This window comes from Corella eumyota, chromosome 2 (genome assembly GCF_963082875.1).
Source record: "Corella eumyota chromosome 2, kaCorEumy4.1, whole genome shotgun sequence".
NCBI classification, from domain to species: Eukaryota; Metazoa; Chordata; class Ascidiacea; order Phlebobranchia; family Corellidae; genus Corella; species Corella eumyota.
The window spans coordinates 20112543-20136586 of NC_137491.1; the positions used below are offsets into that span (position 1 = coordinate 20112543).

Below are 24044 nucleotides of genomic sequence, written 5' to 3' on the forward strand. Positions count from 1 at the left end.
AACGGTATAAACTCCTGCTGAGCCAACACTTAATCAGTAGCATAATTATCGGGAAATTATAATCAATAATATCCCAAACTGCCACAGGCAACACGAGACTGGGTCGGAGTAACTGTTGTTACTCTATGTTTAAGTCGCGAATTTAACTTTTCCACATCGAGGATAAAGATATATACAAAAAAATAAACAACTCTTAACTAATATTTCTTATTGTAAATATTAACTAAATCTCAATATTAGGTAACATTTTATTTATTGATACATGTAGGACAAGTGATTAAACATTACACAAGATAAAAATATATAGTTGGTACTACATTTTAAGACAACTCTAAAAAAAATTGGTATAAAAAAGGCATATGAATTTTTTAAACTTTACAATTGTAAATTGGCATACTATAATGTGCTAATGTTGTGAAATAGTTGAATTTATTCAAATATAAAAATGAGAATTGCATTGCTATAGAAGTTTAATAAGAAAAACAAATTTTAAAAAATATATGGAATAGTACAGCAGTTTACAAGCATTTAGTACCGCACTTAACTTGAAAAAATAAAAACCAAATTATACAACATTACTACCCTGTTTAACTGTTTATTTGATTAAAAATTTTTATGTTTTTTTATTTTTTTAAATTTGTTATAAAGCAATTTAAAACATACTTTTTTTCAACTGTATTTTACAAAATATTGTTATATATAGGTTTAATATTTACACTTGTCTTTTTTTGATGTCTTTTTTTTAAACAAACCCAAAATAACATTTATTTTATTTTTTTGGACGTTGGTTTTTTGTTTTTAAAAACATTTTTTTAAGCAGACGATGTTCCCTCATTCTCTTCTGTAACTTTGGACTTTAAAGATTTCATTTCTTCTCCATTTTGTTCCCCTTCTTCTACCTTTTTCTCTTTTTTACTCCCCTTTCTCACTTGCGGTTTGGAGGTGTCTCTCATTGCCTAAAACACAAACATTTTATAACATTTAATGAAATTATGTTAACATCATTTTGAAAATATAATTAACATCATTTATTCAATTACCAATCTGTTTATAATGGAGTTTAGTGGACAATATATATTTATAGGCTTTAAAAATCAGTAAAACTGTCATTTGTTGTGCTGGGGTAAAGTACTGCAAGCAAATATTAGTTAAGAGTTGCGACCATATTATAACAATAAAAATGCTGACCAAGAAAAGGGCAACCGACTGGTATAACAAATGGTCTTTAAAATCTAACTTTACAAAAATGTATAGGCTAATTTAAAATAGTGTCTAAGTAGTACTTGCATTGTAACTTTTTTAAATATGTATTTAATTTGGTTTATTATCATGAGACACTTATATACATGACTTAAAAATTAACACTTTTTAAATAACACACTGCTTACCATATAACAAACCCCAATCAGGAGAGCAATTGCAATCAAACAACTAACTGCAATAATTGGGGCAATTACGTTCCAAGCTGTAGGGTGTGGCTCCAACGCTATATTGTGTGTCTTATCATTGAATTCTAACAAACAATACAGTTTTAATATTCATTTTAATTAAGTGAAAATACATGTCGCAGTTTTTCAAATATGACAACTTAAGACTTGAAGCCCACAAACAAGTTTAAATTGCAAAAAATTGTGATATAAATACTTTTAAAAATTGTTAAAAAATAATTGTGTTAAATATCTAATTATACTGAAGTTTAGTTGGTGGCATATATGTGTTTATAGGTATGTTAAATTTAAAAGCCTACTAACTAGATAAAAGTTGTAAGTTATCACTGGCAAAATACTAGATAAAAGTTGCAACTATATCACTAAAATTAGGGTGGGCTATTGACTAGTATTTCTAAGGTACCTATAACCCAGATTGATTTTTCTAGATTATATTTACAGAATTAATATGAAGTCAATGATCTTACTGTTTAGGACTTCACGACAGAATGGATTTGCATGACTAGTAGTGCTGGAAAGCTCGTAATGAATCTCTGGTGTATCAAATGTAAGCCCACAATACATCAACAACTTACTCTGGCACGATCTTATGTCGGTGTACAAAGTACTAGGAAAAAACAAGGTATGTTATCAGTCAATATATTTTAATTTAAATTTGGGGACATTCGAATTAAGACCCATAAATTACAAGGTATATATATATAATAATAAAATGCACTTGATGCAATGGATTAAATTATATATACCCTAACCACAACCCTCACCCATTCAAAATAGACTAAATACATGCAATCTATTTAATCCATTCGATCCTGTATATTTATTAGGTACAATATTATAGATAACTAATGATGAATTTTCTATATTAAATTTAAAGTTGCCTTTTTTTGCATAAGTTATGACTTGTTGAGAGTAACATTTAATATGTGGTATTATATACAAAGACACAGTATAGAAACTAATACAACAAAAGCTATTAAAAAAATAACAGAACACATAAAACTCGCAAACCTATTAAGTTCAAATGATTACAAACCTGCATAATTCTCCACTTGATGCATCTTTCCTAAACTCCTCATAGAATGGGGCTTCGCAGTCGTCTACCATAGTTTGATCAACAGGGGTTGTGCATGGTTGGGTTGAGTTTTGTGCCATGTTTATTGCGTCACTAATTGAACGAACTGTCCCATTATGACAGTACATTTCTTCATCTCCAAATAAGTTTAAGTACTTGGCTTTGGTCTTAAATTTTTTTTTATTTAGTTAATTACTTTATATATATAAACTAGGGGTATGTAAAGTGATTAAATGCTGCTGCATTTGCATTGTCATAATAGCTTCTAAATTGTCACAGAAATGGAAATATTAAGTACATTTTGAATTTATTCTTTATACCTTTTATTTAAGTATAAATTTTATAAACTAAGAGTATGTAAATAGATGCATTAAAGTATATAGTCATACACTAACTTTAGGGCTTGATATGACCTTTATAGCCTTTGAAATTTGCACATTTATTTAGGTACAAATAAAGTTTTTAATATTTTAATTTTACCTTTTCAAAGTCTTCCTCTGACAAAACACTTTCATAACAATAAGATATTGCATCATTGAGTGCACAATCTTTGGCATCTTGGTATAGTTGTCTGTAAAATAATTACAATTTAAGGTTTTTTTGTTTTGGTAGACATATGGAATAAAAAAAAAAAATAAATAACCAGTTTAAATTAGGAGAATCTAGATAAATCTTTTTTTTAAATTGACGAAATATTTCTTTTTTTATTTGTTATTGTTTTGGTTTTTAAATTATTATTTAGGCTTAGCACTCAAACAAATGTTTAAAGCTGCTTTTAAAATCGTTTTTAACAACTATTAGCAACGACTGAAGACTTAATAAAATCGATATTTGAAAGTTAATAAATAATAAAAATTTAACTTCGCATTTTAGGCGATTTTTTACTTTTTTAATGTTTATTACTTATCAAAAGTTAAGGCAACGTATAACCAACTTACGGGCATTGTTGGACTGGATCGGTGGAGTTTATATATTCCTCAATAAACTTGGTTTGGCACATACGAAACAACCAACCAAATTGAACGAACGTGCATGGCCCTTCCTCTGCATGAGTGCACACAACTGTAAATAAACAATAAACTTGTGGTAACCGCAAGATAGAATAATTATTTTTATCCTCGAATTACTTAGGGTAATAAAATTGCGATTTTATGTAAATTTTTTATTGAAAAAGGGGGGCATTTAGGGATAAGAGTTAAGCTAGAAGGAGTTAATATAAAATGTAGCTTTTAGGGCTATGGTTTTCGTTAAAATGTTAAAAATCTGTTTTTTTAAAAGCAATATTTAAAAAACTTTAATGTTAGTGACCATCCCAATATGCCATAATGTAGTATAAAATCTTCACGTAAACATTAATATTTATGGCATGTTTTAAATTATTAAATTAATTTTTTCATTTTTTCCGTTGCATAATTGTAATATCTTTCTATTACTTTTAATAATACGAAAAAAACTAAATAAAAAAACTTAGACTTACCTAATAACAAAACAAGTCCTAATAAAATGCCAGTATTTTTTGCCATCTTTAATTTTAGTAGTTTAAATCCTAAATACACTTTTTAAATTCAGTAAAATCTAAACACAATTATCTTTTAATTTATTTATTGTAATAATAACCTAACGTAAGCGTCATTGAAACAAAGACTTAAACATTACGTCATAAATTGTTTTGTTACGTATTAATTAAAATAGTTGTTATAAGGAGACAATGGAAAATTAATATGACCCCCAAATTGGGACATTCTTACTAACTATAATAAATTTATAAATTACATAAAATAGCGCTTTAAAAAATGTGAAATTTACTATCTTATAGCGCAATATTTTATTATTTTTTTAATTTACAAATTAACAGGCTATATAAAAATTTACTTTTTTTTTTATAATAAAAATATTTTTAGCAGACTACTAAGGGCAATTAATCCACTTACTAAGCCCCTATCTCAGTTATTCGTCCAAAATTACGCTAAATTTTTAATAAAATTTAATATATGCTAAATAAACTTATTAAACTGAACTTAAAACTGTTAAAATTCTTAACATAATTCACATTTTTAAAATGAATTAAAAAATATATTTCAGATTCAATTAAACTACTACTATTTATCGTAAAATTTCAATCAAATTTTGATTTAAAACCTGCTTATATTAAAATATCATAAACTACCAATTCATCTTTATTAATCTTTGTTACGTAGGCCAAACCCTAGACAGCAGAACTATACGTTTGAGTAACTTTTCAAAACGTTTTTATACACCGTTCCGCTCCGTCAATACTTTAAAGCTACTAACGTCCTATAGTTTAACCCTTTAACAAATGAAACACAATTCTTAGATGTTAAATTAGCCTTTATTTGGCGCTTATATATGACTATGGTCGTTATAGGGTTTTGTTGCTTTTCAGAGTTGTATACCGATACAAAACCCCATTATTACGTCATTATTACACAGTGTTGAGAAGTGACCCCTTTTTGTCGCAATCAAATTCGATATTGGCGCTTTTTCTTTGTTAATTATTCCAATTTTTTCTCCATTACCCCCTAATACCAAATATGGAAATCAGGTGGTTATGACGTCATATTCGTTTTCCGTTTCAATTGTTTAGACAATAAATAAATAATTTGTAAAAAATTTGATTGTTAGAAGTAAAATTTTGACAATGGGTGATTATTAACAACAATTAGTATTTATGTCAAAACTTTAAATTTTTTAAATTTAACATAAAACTGTAAAGTAACTTAAGACTAGGTTGGGTAATACCAGATCTTTATGTCTTTGATGTAAAGTTATCCTTCTCGCATAGGGAATAATTATAAACAATTTACTCTTAAAATACATTTTTATTCAAAGAATAAAATGGCCAATGATAATAAACGAATATAAAATTTAATTGTGCAATAATTATTAAAACAAAACATTCACAATTTTGATAAAGTTAAGAAAAGAATTAATTAAAACAACCAAAATTTAAAATTACATTTCTTAAATTGTGTCATTATTTAAAATAAAATAAACAAGCAAAAAATAAAAGTTTTTAAATCTTCTAAAAAATAAAAAAATGTTAAATGAATACTTATGCTTTTAAACCTTAACATAAATTATAAAACTTAAACCTTAGTTGGATGATGAAAACCTAAAAATTAGGTAAAAATATAGATTTTAAGATTTTAAAACAAGAAAAAATAAAAAAAAAATTTCAACAAAAATTTCAAAAATTTTCAGCAAAAATTTTAAAACTCAACTAAAGAGCGGTGATCGCTGTTGCTTGAATTTCATCCAAAACATTCCGGAACGTTTCCACGGAAACCTCCCCCCTTCCTCTCGGATCCCTCCCCCCAGCATATTTCCACGCTTCATCGAACATATCTGATGTCATCTCTACCCCAATATTCGAGAAGATTCTTTTAATCTGTGATGTCATAATTAAAAAAATAATGATGTCATAATCAAAAAATATTGATTTCACAAATAAAAAATGATGAGGTCATAATCCAAAAAATAATTATGTTATAGTCTGAAAATAATGATGTCATAATCAAAAAAAATGATGTAAAAATTGGTGTTTGTAACAATTCATTATTCATAGAAATATTATTTTAAATGTTTTAAACAATAAAAGGGCTTTTTTAGCTTAAAACATTAAAATTCTTTTAATTTTTCAATAATTTTAAATATTTTAGATGCAATTAATTTGTAATTTTAGGATTTTTTTGCTTAATATATGAAATATCACGAAAATAACAATTCTAAAATTAATTTACCTCCTCTTTTGCTCTAGGTTGGAAGAAATCCTCCTCATAAACTCCTCTGTGTGAATATTTACTGGGATTGACCAAACCATAAGCATCAGATTCATCTCCGTAATTCACTCTGTCACTCACTCGTCTGTGGAGTTAAGGTATAAGTTAATTGGTGGGAAGAATGAACTGTGCTATATTAGCATATAGTTTATGGGTATTGTAACAAATAGTAATTATTTTATAAGGCAAAATGTAAGGCACAACATCTTTGGTGCTTATGGTATATTTGTTACAAAATTAGTAATTTAAATTAAATACACTTGAGATTATACAGGTTTAAAAAAAAGTGAACTAAAGCTGCATCGTGGTGTAGTGGTCAAAAAAACTTGGCTTCACTATTTGAGGTTCTGGGTTTATTCCCCACTGCTCTCATGCTGTAGTGCCCTTGAGAATAATCGGTATAAACTCCTGCTAAACCAACACTTAATCAGCAGCACATTTATTAGGCAATTATACTCAATAATATCTCAAACTGTCTAAGGCAACTTGAAACTTGGTCTGGGTAACAAATGTTACCCTATGTTAAGGTCATGAAGTTAACTTTTCGAAGATAAATATATAAAAGCATCAAGAATTATTATTTTAATAAAAATTTTTAAAAATGTTTTCAAATTCGGTTACTTTATTTATTTAATAAAATATAAACCACTTACTTCACAATAGGCGCAGCTAGATCTGACCTAACAGTAGGGACCCCATATTTTCTATAACCCTCTGCCGTAACCCCAGCTAATGCTGCAGCCCCAATAAGGGAAGCTGAAGTCTTATGCTGGGTGACAGCACGGTCGATTTGTTTCTGTAGGGTTGGGGTTTCGGGAACTACTTGGGTTTTGCCATCTAAGTAAGTTATGTTAATATTAGGTAATGTATGCTATTTAATAAAATTAATTAAAGTTTAAGTAACCTAAAAAACTTTTATTTTTTGTGGTAACAAATGTACTTGGAGGAATACAATTGCCGATTAGTCGTTAGCCCGCCCTATAGTTGACATTTTAATTGTTTATTATGGTTGCAACTATCAACTAATATATACGTGTAATAGTTAACCCATTTAATTTTTTTTTTAAATCAAACTGTTTACTTTTTGGTTCTGGTGCCATCTTGTCCTTCCAGTTCAAGAAGTTGGCAAACTTAATATAATCAATTCGTGCGCCAACTTCATTCTGTTTATCCTCAGCACAACAATAAGACATTAGTAGACCCAACATTTCGTCCTCAATTGGAACGTTTAGCTGATAACAAACATCTCTTAGTTCTTGGCTATCTATAAACCCATCTTTGTTCTGTATAAAAAAACAATGATCATTTTTTGGCTTTTCTTTATATTAACTTATCCTTGATGCGGAAAGGTCGACTTCACAACCTAAACAAAGAGTAACATCAGCTACACTGACCCAGCCTAGGATTGCCTTAGGCAGTTTCGGATATCACTTAACATTTTAAAAATTTACCCGTGCACCACTATTGGTAGTTTTATTTAATATGCAGGCCTTTAAATTTGACATACTTATATCTATGGCATCCACTAAGCTTCATAAATATAGATTTGTCCAAATATTTTTAAAGTAATTTAATCTTTACCTTATCATAATGTTCAAATGCTTGAGACAAGTCATCAAAATTATGATAATTTGCTTTCTTAAGATGTTGTCTGATAGCTTGAAGCACCCCTCTTTCTCTATCCCGACCCCGCAAATATGTGTCGGGTGATCGCCCATGAATGAGGTCACCTGCGCCGTACTCATCTGGGCGTAACATTATCCCGAAGGTATGATCAGGGGCAACTTGAAGGGTGTCGACAATTCTAGAATTATTTAACAAAGTTTTGATAAAATAACATTTTAGATATACATTAAAATAAAGTTATAGAACTAATTAGATGGCAGTCATTTTAAGGGCATGATGTTCGAAGTTTAAAACCCCATGCTGGCATATTGTTATCAGGTAACTTACCATTATTTTTTTTTTAATTTTAAAAGTTTTATGTGTATACTATTTGTAATGCCTTTTAAATTATGCCTGCATTTTAATTTTAGGATTTGTTTAACTTACGGGTCATGAACTGTTCCTAATTTTGGTTGAGTTTTTTCTCTGAAATCATCAACTCGCTTTGAGATTATTTTTGCTCCTTTTTCACTGAATACAAAAAATAATTTCGATCATGAACCACACTTTTAAGAGCTGCTCTAAGGTCGTGATTTTAATTGCAGTAAAATGGTTGCAACTTTTAACTAATATTTGCAACAATAATTTACCCGCACCACAAACAGCAGCTTTATTTGTTTTGTAGACTTAAGAATTGGTTAAACTATCAACTATTATTATCTACAAAGCCCAATTATTTATAGATTAGGTAAATCTTAATTATTTTTCTTAGGAATTTAATTATTATTCACCACTTACGTTTTCAAGTCATGGATCCACTTTAGGGACTTGTAAGTATTTCTTCCATCATTAAAGTGAGGGGTTTCACCTCCATATAAGGAATATGGGGTAAACTTGCTCCAGTCATATCTAAACATAGGAAAAAAAAAATAAACAACAAGGTTTATTATACATAAAATTGATAGGGTGAAAAAATCTTTTTACTTAAGATCAAAACCTGAGGTTCTACGTTTGATTCCCACTGCTGCTATTTTAAATAATTTTTTTGCAAGACACAAATATCTTTCTATTTTGAGTCTCCTTTTACTTATATTAATCACAAAAACCATTGGACAGACTAATAAATCGATAATAATACCAGGTTATTCAAAAATGGCAATTTAAAGCTAAGGTCCCAGCTAAGAACTGTTTCTTTATGCGTTCAGCTTCTTATACAAAAAATGAATTAAAACATAAAAAGTTTCTATTTTCTATGACAAGTAATACTTGGTTAGGGTAACTGATGTTACTCTATGTTGAGGTTGTAAAGTCAACCTTCCCACAAATAAATGAATAAAAGTTCTTACTTTCTATCGTACATCTCTCCAACGTTATAATCATTATGACTGAGAACATAAAGATCATGGTGGGTGTCAACTTCCTTCTGGATCTCTTCTCGAGTTTTATCGGGGTTCACAACCTCCCCAGCAGTGCCACCTAGTGAACAAAAACATTTAAGTTTATCCTCAAAAATATTATTAAGTACAAAAAAATTAAAAAGATTTAAACTTAATATTTTAAATTGTTTTAACAATAGACGAAGTGTAGCCATCAAAACACTCGTCTTTGCTACATGAGGTCCTGGGTTTGATCCTCACTGTTTCCATAATCTAGCACTCTTTAGTAATGCACTATAATCAATATGATCTCCTGCTGAACCAAAAACCAATCAGCAGCTCTTTACTACCTTGAACTGCCAGAGGCAACTGAAAACTGGGTTAGGGTAACTAATGTTACTCTATGTATAGGCTGTGAAGTTGTCCTTCCGACATTAAGTATAAATAAATATAAGTAAAGCTTACTGAATACTGTAGGCTTCCCAAATGCGGTTGTAACTCTATCAATCTCCTTTGGCATGTAACCACTGTTATCCCTTGACTTTCCAAGTGGTTTTTCAGCTTTACTGTGATACAAACATTCTTTCTTCTCGTCCAAGCGACTTTTGAATAAGGATTTTGTGTCAGGGTTTACCAAGTCTCTGGCCTATCAAACAACAACAAATAATAAACATTCAAAATCCTAGCAATAGATTAATTAATTGTATATTTAAACCTGGTAAAGAAAAGATGATTTAGCGTATTATTTCCACAAAAAACTATAGCAATAACAGGATATTTGTTTTTATACACTAGAACATATCCTCGAAATAGTAAAACTTTTTATTTTTAAGTACAATACCATAAGTAAAACTTTTAAAAAAGACAATTCTACCTTTAAACTTCCTGAAGTTGTGCATCCATGATAATATCTTGATGCAAAGTCCTCATCATTAGCTCTTCCATGATGGATCCTTTCCACTCCAGCAGGAGGTCTTCCAGCATCTGTGTTGCAGAATTTATTGATCACATCTGGAACTGGAGGCTGAAAAATAAATTAATTATTTTAATTTTTCAAACAAACTCTTGTTTACAGTTTTTACTAATTCTCTTTTATATTTTACAGTTAAAAGTTTTTTTTTTACTTTTAGCCTCAGTCTAAACAATTAATTTAAGGATTACAATCAACACTTTTTGTTTTAAAATTCATGTAAGCTGTATAATAAAAACTTTATCTACATAAACTCACAACTGTTAGACTTATTTATAAGAAGTAAACTGTAGGAAAATGAAACATGGGTTAAGCAGTATATGACTTATTGATATAGAATGTGTGTAACTTATACTACGTTATAATTGTATTTTCATTGGCTAAAGACTAACATGGTCTGCTATTTTTGTAAATATTAAATTTAAGACTATTACGAGTTTAGTTTAACCTAATATAAGACAGTATTTTTAGCAAAGATTTTACTATTTTTTGGCATTGCTAAAACTAATTAAAATTGTTTTTTGGGTTAAAGCCCATGTGCGTATTTTTGTTTTTCAGGCTGTATGTCGCACCAGCTAATTAAGTCTGAAAGTTAGTGTTTATATTTTGTTGTTTATTTTAAAAGTTGATAATAATTTTTATCATTTACCTCTTGTCCTCGCCCATGAATACACTCACTTGCTGTTCCTCCTTGATCAAAAACTTTACCAGCAGGAGGCAGTGCTGGGGTTGAATCCCGATATTTTCCTAAATTACTTTGCATTTTAAATTGTCTTTTCTGTTAATATTGGTTGTCCTAATTTGTTAAACCTATTTTAAATATGTAATCTGTTAAAGATATTAGAGTTTCAAGATTGTCAAATTACAGTGTAACTAAGTTTTCAAAACTGTTGAAATTTTGCACAATTAAATATAAAACTAATTAAAGTAACTAGCACAAAACAATCTACATTTTACTAAAAATAGCATTTTGTGTTTAATTTAATCTCAGTAATACATTAATTACTTGTTATGCTTTAAGAACATTAACTGATTTTGCTCAAAAGAAGTTTAAAAATATGTAAAACGATCTAAATTAATTAATTTTTATAATTATTTTGTGATGCGCGTGTAAAGTTAATAGCGTACTACGTTGCCTAGCAATATCTTCGCCGACAAAAATAAAGGGTTGCCAAATATTTTTATAAATATAAAATTAAATTTTACTAAAACGCAAAAATATGTTGTTTTTATTTTTAATAAAATAATTGCGATATTAAAAAGTTAAACAGTAAAACTTTGCGTTAAAACATTGCTGTAAAATATTTTATTTATTTATTACTATAAAATAATCAAATACAGTTAATTAATTAAAATTCGACAAGTTTTCTTCTAATTTCTTAACATCTTGAATGAAATCGTTTGCAAACAACCCCATCGCATTCTAGCCTCTAAAAAAAAGTTACAGAACTTTAATTTTATCAAGTTAAAATATTTAAGAATTAGAAATTTGTTAATTTTACATACTTTTAAACTACTTTAAAATCCAACTTTTTTTAATATTAAAGGAAACTGCAGAAGCAATATTTTATTGAAAGTTAAAATTTTAAGTTAACAAACCAAAGTCATTCCATCGTTCTCAAAGATCCAGTCAAGCGAGCAAGTTCGATTTTTCTTGTCCTCTTCCCAATTTTGAACTTGATGAAGTTGATTGTCACCTTGCCAGACAATAGTTGACTGTATAACGTCATAAACAATAATATTGTTATTAGAAATCTTATTACAACTACATTTAAAACTAAAGGAGTTATGTTTTTATGCTTATATTTGAATTTATTTTCATCCGCTAGACGGCGTACCTGAACGGTTCTTCCGTCCATCGTCTTCTCGGTGATAGCCTCACCTAGTGGAAAAGTGACGTCAGCAGATTTAAAAGTACTTTGTGTGTTTATTCTTATTTTGTTGTCCCCTAAATCTGTTATCTCGGATGTCGAACTCACTAATGCCCCCGCTTTCCTGAGCGCGATATTGACACCTATGACGTCATAATTAAATGATATTTAAGTGATGTAACTACATTGATATCTAGAATAAATTTTTTGTACTGTTTTAAAACAAACTCTATTACGTCACAAATCAACTTACCGACAGCTTTCATATATTCGTCAAACAATTCACTTTTGCCCAGTTTCCATTTTCCAAATAATGGTGACGCCATTTTTTTTAAATTTGTTAAAAATTAAAAAAAAAACAATCTAAAAAATTAAATTGGTTTTTACATTTAATAAATTTACATGCAATTAAGAATTTTATCTATATATAATGCAGCTTAGTAGACGATTTATTTATAAGTCAGTTTAAAGGGTACGCAATTAAAAAAAACGGAATTTTTTTCGAGTAAGTAATGGCTGGCATATTGTGTTAGAGATTGTGACCATTTTACGACGATAAAAATCTCAGTCGCAGGGCAGACTATTGACTAGTTAAAGTTAATTATACAACAGGAGAACTTTTGCAAAAAATAAATAAAAAACTAATTTCTTTTTGACAACCCACAACGTAGTTAAGTTTATTTCTATTTTAGCATTGGTAAAAACTTTCTTTTTTTGAACAAACTAATTAAATTGCAACATAATACTTGTGACTAAAAATCTTTCAACTCAAAGTTACCAACGTGTAACTGACATGAACTTTGTAACTTCGGCGTTAAAATGACTGTTCAAACAAATCACGGGGTTTCGTTAAATCTGCTAATTCTGTTGTTTAACTAGAGTATGCAAACAGCAGCATACAATCATAGGCGGCTAGTAAACGCTGGCTTGCAACATTTTTTATTTAACTTTCTTTATTTTTAACATATCAGGCGATATTTTAAGAAAATGCTAAAATCTTAAAAAGTCTTATTTTGTTTATATATTTGTTTGTAAAATAACCCGGTTTTGTGCCTTTATTTGAAAACAATTTGGCTGCTTTTTCGTGATTAAATCTCATAAATCTTTCAATTTTTTGTTTGTTTTCTAACATTTGTTCAGTTGTAAATGTAAATGTTTAACAAATCTGTTTTTCCAAAGCGCAAATTAACAAATCAAAATACAATTTATCATTTTAAGAATCCAAAATAGTAATGCTAAGTTTAAATCTACAAAATAAAAACAACTTTAAAGTGGTTTCTTATTTTCTACATAAACTAATTTGTAACCATTATTATGTTAAACAAAATATTTTACAAGTAGGATTGCAATTTTTAAAATATATTTTCTCACATACTATAATTCATTTTCCTTAATCGGAAATCCGTTATGGATTGTTGCAATGTTTTCCATTAGTAAAAATACCCTTTAACATATTCAATATCAACACAGTATTGTGTAAATAATTACGAAATAATGTTTTGAAATACAAAGTCCAACATTCAAGGGGATATTTAAATGCTAGACTGCCACGTTAGCTGAACATTTATTGTTGTTATTTTGATTGAAAGTTTTGTAAATTCATCCAATATTAAGAAATATGTCTGTAGCAGAAGAATTAGCAAAGTAAGTTAAATTTTTATCAACAAAACCTAAATTTTAACTATATGGTATAAGGAATATTTTATTATGCATAGGAATTATAATTTGGCGCTTTTAATTTTAAAAAGTTACATAATTTGGCCTTATTACAAAACTTGTGTGTATAGCAAAGTTAAGTCTTTTATATCCTTCTCTAATATTATGCACTATGAAGTGACGTCATAACCGTGGGAAAATTTACTTTTCATATTACTCATATTGCGGCTGTGACATCATAATGGTAATAAAGCCATACCAACAATAACGTCATAAGCAATATAAAGTCTTAACCATAATTATGTCTCAAATATACTTATTATAAAATATATTAACCAGATATGAAGACCATGTCAGTCTGGTCCATATGTTCCAAACTCAAGCTAAGAAAACACCAGATAAACCAGCGGTGGTGTCCGAATGTGGTAAATCCTACAACTTTGCTGAGTTGGACAACTTGACCGATTTGTTGGCCAAATACTTGGTCACAAAAGATGTTAGGAAAGGATCTCATGTTGGTATTTATATGGAGAGATGTATAGAGTATGTGGTAGCCTATATTGCCATATTAAAGGCAGGTTGGTATTTAGAGCATGAAGAATTTTTTTTAAGTATAATAAACCTCTTGTTTCGTTTTTTTAAACTTTAGGCACTTTTATATAGTTTAAGAAATTTTATATAGTTTAAGAGCTTGAAATGTAGATTTTCGCTTACTATTACTTTTAAAACTTGCAATAACTGTTTTAGGCTTTAAAGATATAAAATTGCAGTTTATATTTAAAATTTAATATTTTAAGGCGGTGCATATATACCACTAGATGTCTCTTATCCTGAGAGTTTGTTGCAAGATATTTACGAAGATGCGAAACCTCCTTGTATAATAACAAGTCCAACTATGCAAGATCGGCTTAAAGGTAAATTATATTAATAAAAAAAAATCACTTTGAAATTTACAAATTTAGTTTAAAAATAGTGTTTTTTGTGCATTTATTTATCTACGATATGGAAAGGTTGACTTTCTGACCTAAACATAGAGTAAAATCAGTTATTCTGACTTAGTCTTGAGTTGCCTTTAGCAGATTGGATTTTATAGATTATAATTGCTCAATAATTAAATTACTGATTAAGTATTAGCTCAGCAAGAGTTTATACCGTTTATAGCGCCTTACTCAAGAGCACTACAGCATGAGAGAAATGGGAATCGAACCCTGGGCCCTTTTTACAAGATGTAGTGCATAAAATCTTTTGAAAACAAATATTTAGAAACAGATTGAATTAAATTTAGACTTTAATATTATATAAATTTATTTTGTAATAAATACTTTTTTTTTACGTCAGATGCCAACTGTCACGTGATCAGCCTCGATAACACGTGGGTTGGTAGGATAAAGGAAAATTATTGTGATGTCGATATAAAACTACCAGAGGTCGGGTTGGATGACCTTGCTTACCTTGTTTACTCATCCGGAACAACCGGAAAACCAAAAGGTTTTTAAATTATTCTCAATTTAAAATTTCTTTTTTAATTTTTTTGCTTACCAATAACGTTGTTCTCAGGAATTTTGTGTCCACATCGTGGCGCTGTTTTCTCGTACACATGGCGCCATCTCGTGTCCTCCTTTGAAGCAGACGACAGAGTTGCTTGTAACGTTTTCTTTGTGTGGGAGTTATTGAGATCTTTATTAAAAGTCAGTTGTTCTATACTTAAAATTTTTTTGGGTAATTTTATATACTTGTAATAATGAACTCTGTCTTAATTAAGTTAAATTACTTAAAATGATAATAATTATTTATTTAGCTTGGTAGGGTGGTTTAACGGTAATGGCAGCCGACTGCAAGCCAAAGGTTTTGGGTTCGAATCGCACCAATGCCACACTATTTGCCTTTAAGCCTTGCGTTTACGGATAGCTTAAACACATCCTAGTAGCAAACCCTTCATCTATAGCTCTCAGTTGATAACAAAAAAATAATATTAATTATTAAATTATCTTAAAACTACTTTTATTTAGGGTATACCGATGTATGTGATTCCTGATAGCACAATCTACGATCCGGTATTACTTGCAGCTTTTATTAAACGTCATGCTATTACAACCATTTTGTTTACTCCCTCACTTTTGGAGACTGTTTTGGATGCACAAATTAACATGGAAGACCTCAAATCTTTAAAGTAAGTGACTACATTACCTTGATGTATATCTAAAAAAGATTTTATTTTTTTAAACGAAATGTTAATTAACCTTTTATAATTTTTCTTCTTTATCATACAAATTGTGCTAATTTTTTTGTTTATTATAAATTATCAAAAAAAATGTTTTATTTTTTATTTTGAAACAATTAAAATCATTTTTTTAGAGTAATCTGGTTTTGTGGTGAAGTAGTTACTGTTACTTTATTGGAAAGATGCGAGAAACTTCTTCCATGGGTCAAGTTCTATAATCTATACAGCATATCAGGTATAAAAACCAGCAGCGTGGTGTAGTGATAGAACATTTGACTTCATTACTTAAGGTCCTGGGTTCAATCCCCACTGCTCTCGTGCTGTAGCGTCCTTGAGTTAGGCGCTATAAACGGTATAAACTCCTGCTGAGCCAGCACTTCATCAGCAGCATAATTATCGAACAATTATAATCTATAATATCCCAAACTGCCACAAGCAACTCGAGACTGGGTCGGGGTAACTAATGTTTCAAAATCTTCAAATTTAAAATAATTTTTTTTTTTTTTTTACATAGTTATCGCACTTAACCTTTTTTTGTGACGTCACAGAATGTCATGACGTAGCTACCTCGGACTTGAGCTCGTATCTTAAAAGTGGGGTAAAACGGGGAAAGTTTGCACCGGTGGGTAAAGTGGCTTTTGGGGTCAATGTGGTTATCCTGGACGAAGAGGGAAATCCCCAACCTGTTGGGATGACAGGAGAGGTGACGTCACTATAACATTTAAGTTTATTTTAATGACGTCATTGACATTTTGTTTGTCTTTATTTAGTGACGTTATTATAACATTTTAATGACGTCACAATATCATTTTTGTGACGTCACTGTAATATTTTTTTAAAGGTTTTTAAAATTTTTGATAAATTTAATGTTTTTTTGTTTTGTTCAAGATTTATGTCGGGGGTCCTACTTTAGCTCGAGGATATTTGAACCGACCAGAGATGAATGAAAAACGATTTATTATTTCAACCAATGGGGAGAGACTTTACAGGTGTTAATTCAAGCTGTTACATTGTTAATTCAAGCTGTTACATTGTTAATTTGAGCTTTTAAATTGTTATAAATCAGTTGAAATTTTTTTTAGATTTTTGGCTAAATTTTAAATAATTGTTTTAGTATGTTTTCTGAAGTATTTTAAGTTTTTACGTTTGGTGGCATAAGTTTTAAAGTTGTCTTTATTACAAATTTTAACTTAATTTTAACCAAACTTTCGTTTTACAGAACCGGGGATTGGGGTTTGATGAAAAGTGATCGAAATTTGGAGATTTGTGGTCGTTGTGATTCGATGGTGAAGATCAGAGGATACAGCATCGAAGTTCAGGTTATTTATAAAGTTTTATATTCGTTTAAAGTAGTTGTTTAAGTAAAAGGCTATTACATCATTTATATCATTTATAAGATCCTACTTAAAGTACCACTGCATAGGGTCCGTCCCGGTAGAAAATAGCATGCCTTTAGTGGGACTTGAACACGGAACCCTTCCGACAAAATTTTAGACAATAATCAAATTTGTTTTACAGGCAGTTGAAGCGGCGTTGATGCAGCTCCCACTAGTGTCGAGTTGCGTGGTAATCGCAGTCGGTGAAGAAGGTGAAGATAAACACTTGGTGGCGTACGTGGTTCCTGAAGGTGACGTCACAAAGAAAAATGTCCGTGACGCGTTGAGGACAAAGTTACCGTTCTACATGATTCCTTCTTACTTTGTGTTTTTAAAAAGGTAACGTCGAGATTTTCGCAATTATTATCACGTAACTATATTAATTATGACGTCACAGCATTCCAGTGCACGCGGCTTCGGGGAAGTTGGACAAGAAGTCGCTTCCTCCCCCATTTTCCTCCCAATCTGCTCCTAAGGAGGAGCAAACGTCGGAGGTTGAAGTTTTCCTGGAAGAAGTTTGGGAGAAGATCTTGAACTTAAGAAGCGTCGATCTTAACGAGAGTTTCTTCGATCTAGGAGGGTAAGTGACGCCATTGTTGTAATTGTGACGTTATAACTATGATTGTGACGTCACAGTATAGTTGTAGTGATATTACAGAAAATGTTAAAGTAGATTCTTGTGTTAGACATTCTTTGTTGGCCGCCAAACTACTTGGGAAAATTCGTGAAAAGTACGAAAGTGACGTCACAATGCAGGTATTGTTTGCTCATCCAACTATATCTGAGCTTGCTGCGTGGATCGAAAAAGGAACAAAATCTCAAGATAAAAAGTAAAAAAAAAATTTATGAATATTTATAAGACAAAATAAGTCACTTTTTAAACAGTTGTATTTGTACAGTGAAGTGACGTCAAATACTTCACCTCTACCAGTTGACCTTCACGCAGAGGTTAAAGTTCACGGGGTCGGTCCTGCAAACCTTGACATCCAACTCCGGGCGTTCTGGCGTTCGACCCGGTTCTCCCGGGGCCTAAAAAGAGGTCGGGTGTTACTTACCGGGGCGACCGGGTTTTTAGGTGCTTATCTGTTAAAGGAACTACTTTTAAATACTAAGGTAAGAACTTGTTAAAAATTTTTTAAGTCAATTTTATGTAGTGATTGTGACGTCATTAATATAAAAACGTGCAATTTAAATTAAATTATTTATAGCTAATGAAATACAGTAAGATTATAAAAAATGCTGGTCGTAATGTGTACGCAAACCACATTATTGCGCATCACAACCGCTAGTTTGTAAGATATTTTTTTTAGATTATTGTAATTTTTATCCTATTTTGTCTATTACTATTTGAGCATACCATCTTAACTTAACAGCGTACTGTTAAAGTTTATGTTATTTTTTGTGCCATATATTAAACCAATCTGAAAAAAGTTTGCCTATAAATATTGCGTTCTATAACCTTCTTTTAGGCCATTTTTTTGATAATATTGATATTTTAAAATATTTTTTTAGAGTGAAATTTATTGTTTGGTGAGAAGATCTCCAGACAAAACCGGGGTAGAAAGAATTCAAGAAAATCTCGATTTTTATGAAATTTTAAGAAAAAATGGATCGGATGACTTGCGTAAAGTAAGTACTTATGACATCATATGTAGCTGGTAACGTTATTAAAAAATGTAGTATTGTCCTATAATAGTTTTTATTTAAATATAAGTACTAATCTTTAAATTTATTGGTTTTTGCAAGTTTTTTAAGTCAAATGCTATAATAATTATATAAATCTTTTTATAAAATTTTTTATAGGTTGATATATGACCTATTTATGATTATTTTCTTCTATAGAAAGTTTGTAGTAATCAGTTTTTTTTTCAACTAATTTATTTTTAGCAATTCAGTAAACGAGTTCACCCTCTGACTGGTGATGTTGCATTAGTTGAACTTGGCTTAAAAGAAGAAGATTATGTTTACTTGTCTTATGAGGTAACTTGGTTTTATTGTGTAATAATATAGGTGACCACCAACCACATAACCATATTTTTATTGATCACGTGAGAACCACATATTAAACATATATCAACCATATATTAACCACATTTTAACCATAATTTATTAATATATCAACCATAGTTTAAGTATACATCAACCTTAATTTAACCATATATTAACTATTTATCAACCATTTATTAACCATTCAATAACCATATTTTAAATATACATTAACCATGTATTAACCAAATTTCAACCATATATTAACTAGATATTAACCAGATATTAACCAGCTATTAACAATATTAACCATTTATCAACCATACTGATTTAACCATATTGCTCCAACTTTTGCATCTTTTAATTTTTTTTTATTTATGACGTCATTTAGATTGATTACGTCATACACGCTGCAGCCTACGTCAACTTATTGTACCCTTACGAAGCTTTAAAAGCAGGAAATGTAACTGGGACACAAAATGTCATGATCTTTGCTCGAGCAGGGAAGGTTAAACCACTTCATTACGTCAGCACTAATTCAGTGTTTCCAAATGGAAAAGTAAATATTTATTTATTTTTTTGTTATATATTTTTATCCTCGATGTGGGAAAGTCGAATGCGCGACTTAAACATAGAGTAACAAATGTTACTCCGACCCAGTCTCGAGTTGCCTGTGGCAGTTTGGGATATTATAGATTATAATTGCCCGATATTATGCTGCTGATTAAGTGCTGGCTCAGCAGGAGTTTATATTGGTTATAGCGCCTTACTAGAGGGCGCTACAGCATGAGATTACTGGGGATCGAACTCAGGACCTCACGTAGTGTAGAAAGATAGTTAAATTAAAAAAAAAAATTTAACATTTTAATTAGTTTAACATCAAAATCTAACAATCGCGTTTTAGTAACCCGTGTTTAAAAATATGTTACAACAAAAACTTTTTTTAAATAAAGGTTTTAGTCAAAGAAGAGCCAACATCTGATCCCAGTAACTTAGAAAACGGGTATTCCCAGAGTAAATGGGTCGCAGAACAATTATTATTGGATGCCATTGAACAAGGACTTCCTGTCTCCATATATAGGATTGGTAAGCATTTGAAAAACTAACTTCTTATTATCTTTTATCGGATTTTAGTTCTTTTTTATCTATATTACCGTAAGGTTAGAAGGTCGTGTTATTATTATGTGTTTAAGCTATCTGTAAGGCTTAGATAATTGTGTGACATTGGTGCGGTTCGAACTTTTACCTCGTAGTTAATTTTTGGACTAGTATTTTTCGATAACAGACTATACAATTTCTTTTATTACGTCATAGGCAATATTTCGGGCGAGAGCACCACAGCAGGTTGGAATCCTTCCGACTTTATCCTCCTCGTCATGAGAGCATGCGTTATGACGTCATCGTGGCCTGACGTCACGTGGCCCATAGAGATGACCCCGGTCGAGTTCGTGAGTCGATCGATCGTGAGATTAACTCAAGATGTTCAAAGTTCGGTTCACAAAATATTTCACATAGTTCAACCCGAGGTCATCAGCGGAAGGTGAGTGACATCATTTTTGATGACATCATTGGCAAAGTTTTTCCTCATTTTTAATAAAAGTTTTAATTTTTGAGGTATTTTAAAATTGTTTGTGACGACATATATATAATTTTAATGACGTCATTATTTGTGTGACGTAGGCAGTTGCGCGAGAAGTTAGTCGAGGTTTTGAGTTACGATCTTCCGCTGATCAGCTTCGACGAGTGGTGTACCAAGGTGGGGGAATTACCTGAGGGAAAGTACCTTACACCTAGCGGACATCCAAACGTTAAGAACATGTTGCAAACTGTCACCAACTCGAGGTAATTAAATCACCTGCTTACATGAAGTCCTGGGTTCAATCCCCACTGCCCTCATGCTGTAGCGCCGTAAAGTAAAACACTATAGACGGTATAAACTCCTGCTGAGCCAGCACTTAATCAGCATCATGATTTTCGGGCAATTATAATTAATAATATCCCAAACTGTAAAAGGCAAATCGAGACTGGGTTTGAGTAAAATATGTTACTCTATGTTTAGGGTGTCTTTTTGATGTACCTTTAATGCAGGAGCTTTTACTATAACATTTGTTACCATTAGTATTTAGATACTGTATTAGAAAATATAATGTTACTGTTTAATCCACAAATTTAAAAATTACTTTTGCTAATTAACTTTAACTCAGTAGATGCTCTTGTGAAGATTAATGTTACTTTTTCTCGTTTAAAAATAAAACATAATTTTACTAACTTAATTAAAATTCTTTAAACTACTTCTTTTAGAGATCCAAGTTTGTTTTCTTACAACACCACTTTTGATCAAACAAACTTTAACTTATTTCTTAACAAAGAAGGAATGAAATATCCTAACATGACGTCACAACTAATAAGGTCCTACGTCACTGGGTTGGCAAGGAGAAATATTATTCCGCCACAACCATCAACATCCAGTAAGTTTTATTTTATAAAATTAATTTTAAAGCAAAAATTACGAGTTTGGTCTATGAGGTCTTGGGTTCGAATCTCATTAAATGCCTTGTTATTATTAGCTTATGTTAACGGATATCTATAGTATTTTAATTTAGCAAACTTGTAATTAAAAAGTTATAATTTTTTAAATTACATTTTAGTAGAAATTCCTGTGATATATATTGTTGAAATATTGCCTTATCATCCTTTTAACATCTTATAAACATACCTTATCTCATATAGAACAAAAGTTTTGCGAATATTGCCTTATAACCACACTTACATATATTCGCTTTAACTAAAGCATAAACAAATACAACCTTAAACGATAGTAGAGAGAGCACGTGCGTTTAGGTTACTCATGCGTTACAGAGATAAAACATATGCTAACAACGTATTATGTTACAAGGTATATAGCATAGTAAGGTAATAGGAAGCATTAATATCTTTAAGTTGGTACACATATATGCTCTAATATATTAGTGACCTAAACCTAAAACTTAGTCATTGTTACAGTAAGTTAGATGTAAAGTTATGCCAAGTTAACCAACCTTAAAGATAACAAGAACTTATGCTTAGTTAAGTTTTACAAAGTTAGAATATTAAGTGTGCAACCGAATAATGGCTTTAGCAGGTACATACAACCAAATTATTGTTATTTTTACATTTTATAAGATTAAAAGTTTGGACTAAAACTTTGCACCGATTTATGCTTACATTTCTGAACTTATAACATAAGAATATTTAAAGACCATTATTAAATTTATAAAGTGTAGCAAAAGTTGTGTGTTTATGATGTTTAGAATTTCAACGTTTTGTTAACACGGATTTTTTAAATTTAAATTTAGGCGGGAAATTGGAAGGCAAAGTTGCTATAGTAACCGGAGCGTCGGTCGGAATCGGAAGATCGATCGCTATTTACCTCGCTAGAGAAGGAGCTAAGGTAAAACAACAAAACATAATTATGACGTCACTTAAAGATATTTAAATTTTGACGTCATTGTTATAGGTGTGTATGGGAGCAAGGAACGTAACTGCATTGCAAGAAGTTAAGGACGTGATAGAAAATGACGGAGGTCATGCCACCTTTATTAAATGTGACGTCACTAAGCGTGAAGAGGTAAATAATCAAAATGTGACGACATAAATGACAATAGAGTGAACTTACAACGACGCGTTACATCAGCATAATGACGTCATAAATTTTAATTGACAGGTTTTCGCTCTCGTGAAACACGCCGAGAAAACGTATCACGATTTCGTGAGCATCCTCGTGAACAACGCGGGCGTGATGAAATACACTCACATGAGCAGCTTTATGATGGATGATTGGGATCTAATGGTGGATGTGAATTGCAAGGGAGTCACGAACGGGATCGGAGCAGCTCTTCCCGGAATGATCCGGAATAAATCCGGCCACATCGTCAATATTTCTTCCGATGCCGGAGTGGTGGTAAGTCGGTTTTGTGACGTCATAAATTGATCTTTTTTTTGGTCTTTTTTGACAATACGTTTTGTTTCAGGGTTTCCCCGGTCTTTCTGTTTATTCTGGGACAAAGTTTTTTGTCGAGGGAATTTCCCAAGGATTACGTCACGAGGTTAAAGATCACGGGGTTAAAGTAACGTGTATTGAACCTGGTGACGTCAAGACTGGAATTGTTAACACAAACACTGATTATGACGTAAGCAATAATTAATTAAGTTGTTTTTGTTATTTTTTGTTTTTACTTAATTTCTTTTTTTAGGCTGTTAAGGAATACGACCAATCTAAAGCTGGACATAAAGTTTTAGATCCTGATGACGTAGCTAGAGGCGTTGTCTACGTCGTCACTCAACCTGATCACGTGGCTATCAATAGATTGCTTATTGAACCCAAAATGGCACCGATCTAATATATTTTGGAAACACTGTTTTTGTTTGATTCGTCGTAGCACTGGTTTAATTTATTAATAAATCAGTTTTTTTAATTTATTGAGGAATCAGTTTTGCTACTAATTTATTTGTGGTTTGATAAAAAATAATTCACTTTTACCTTTTTTTAAAGTTTTCTTGCAACAACTTATTATTTTGCTGATGTTGAATGTTACAACCTTTAATCATATACTTATTGTTTTATTTTAAAATTTTTGTTTTTAATTATTATGCAAATTGCAATTTTATTGAAATATTAATT

At 30.5% G+C, this 24044-nt stretch overlaps 4 protein-coding genes across 4 annotated transcripts; 1 reads left to right on the forward strand and 3 right to left on the reverse strand.

Annotated features, from left to right (window-relative positions):
* Nucleotides 1-242: 242 nt before the first annotated feature.
* On the reverse strand, nt 243-4111 carry LOC145743119 (uncharacterized). The gene is made up of 7 exons (XM_082561018.1): nt 4001-4111; nt 3462-3585; nt 3004-3094; nt 2485-2690; nt 1916-2055; nt 1389-1513; nt 243-956 (listed from the first exon to the last, which is right to left on the reverse strand). The coding sequence occupies exons 1-7, from the start codon at nt 4044-4046 to the stop codon at nt 813-815; spliced, it is 876 nt and encodes a 291-aa protein (XP_082417144.1). The 5' UTR covers nt 4047-4111; the 3' UTR covers nt 243-812.
* A 1318-nt stretch (nt 4112-5429) lies between these two features.
* On the reverse strand, nt 5430-11089 carry LOC145742762 (EF-hand domain-containing family member B-like). The gene is made up of 11 exons (XM_082560554.1): nt 10924-11089; nt 10179-10328; nt 9770-9950; nt 9275-9404; nt 8727-8837; nt 8376-8459; nt 7905-8127; nt 7405-7606; nt 6977-7160; nt 6285-6408; nt 5430-5932 (listed from the first exon to the last, which is right to left on the reverse strand). The coding sequence occupies exons 1-11, from the start codon at nt 11035-11037 to the stop codon at nt 5765-5767; spliced, it is 1671 nt and encodes a 556-aa protein (XP_082416680.1). The 5' UTR covers nt 11038-11089; the 3' UTR covers nt 5430-5764.
* A 532-nt stretch (nt 11090-11621) lies between these two features.
* Nucleotides 11622-12471, reverse strand: LOC145743209 (myelin P2 protein-like). Its single transcript, XM_082561124.1, has 4 exons — nt 12399-12471; nt 12113-12288; nt 11874-11990; nt 11622-11704 (listed from the first exon to the last, which is right to left on the reverse strand). The coding sequence occupies exons 1-4, from the start codon at nt 12469-12471 to the stop codon at nt 11654-11656; spliced, it is 417 nt and encodes a 138-aa protein (XP_082417250.1). The 3' UTR covers nt 11622-11653.
* A 1697-nt stretch (nt 12472-14168) lies between these two features.
* On the forward strand, nt 14169-23763 carry LOC145741623 (uncharacterized). Its single transcript, XM_082559235.1, has 25 exons — nt 14169-14379; nt 14599-14715; nt 15140-15289; nt 15359-15489; nt 15811-15971; nt 16157-16257; nt 16571-16725; nt 16911-17011; nt 17242-17341; nt 17541-17737; nt 17796-17978; nt 18085-18228; nt 18298-18511; nt 18911-19027; nt 19286-19378; nt 19776-19943; nt 20338-20470; nt 20699-20924; nt 21065-21226; nt 21686-21852; nt 22720-22814; nt 22881-22991; nt 23088-23324; nt 23395-23553; nt 23617-23763. The coding sequence occupies exons 1-25, from the start codon at nt 14169-14171 to the stop codon at nt 23761-23763; spliced, it is 3780 nt and encodes a 1259-aa protein (XP_082415361.1).
* The last annotated feature ends 281 nt before the right edge of the window (nt 23764-24044 follow it).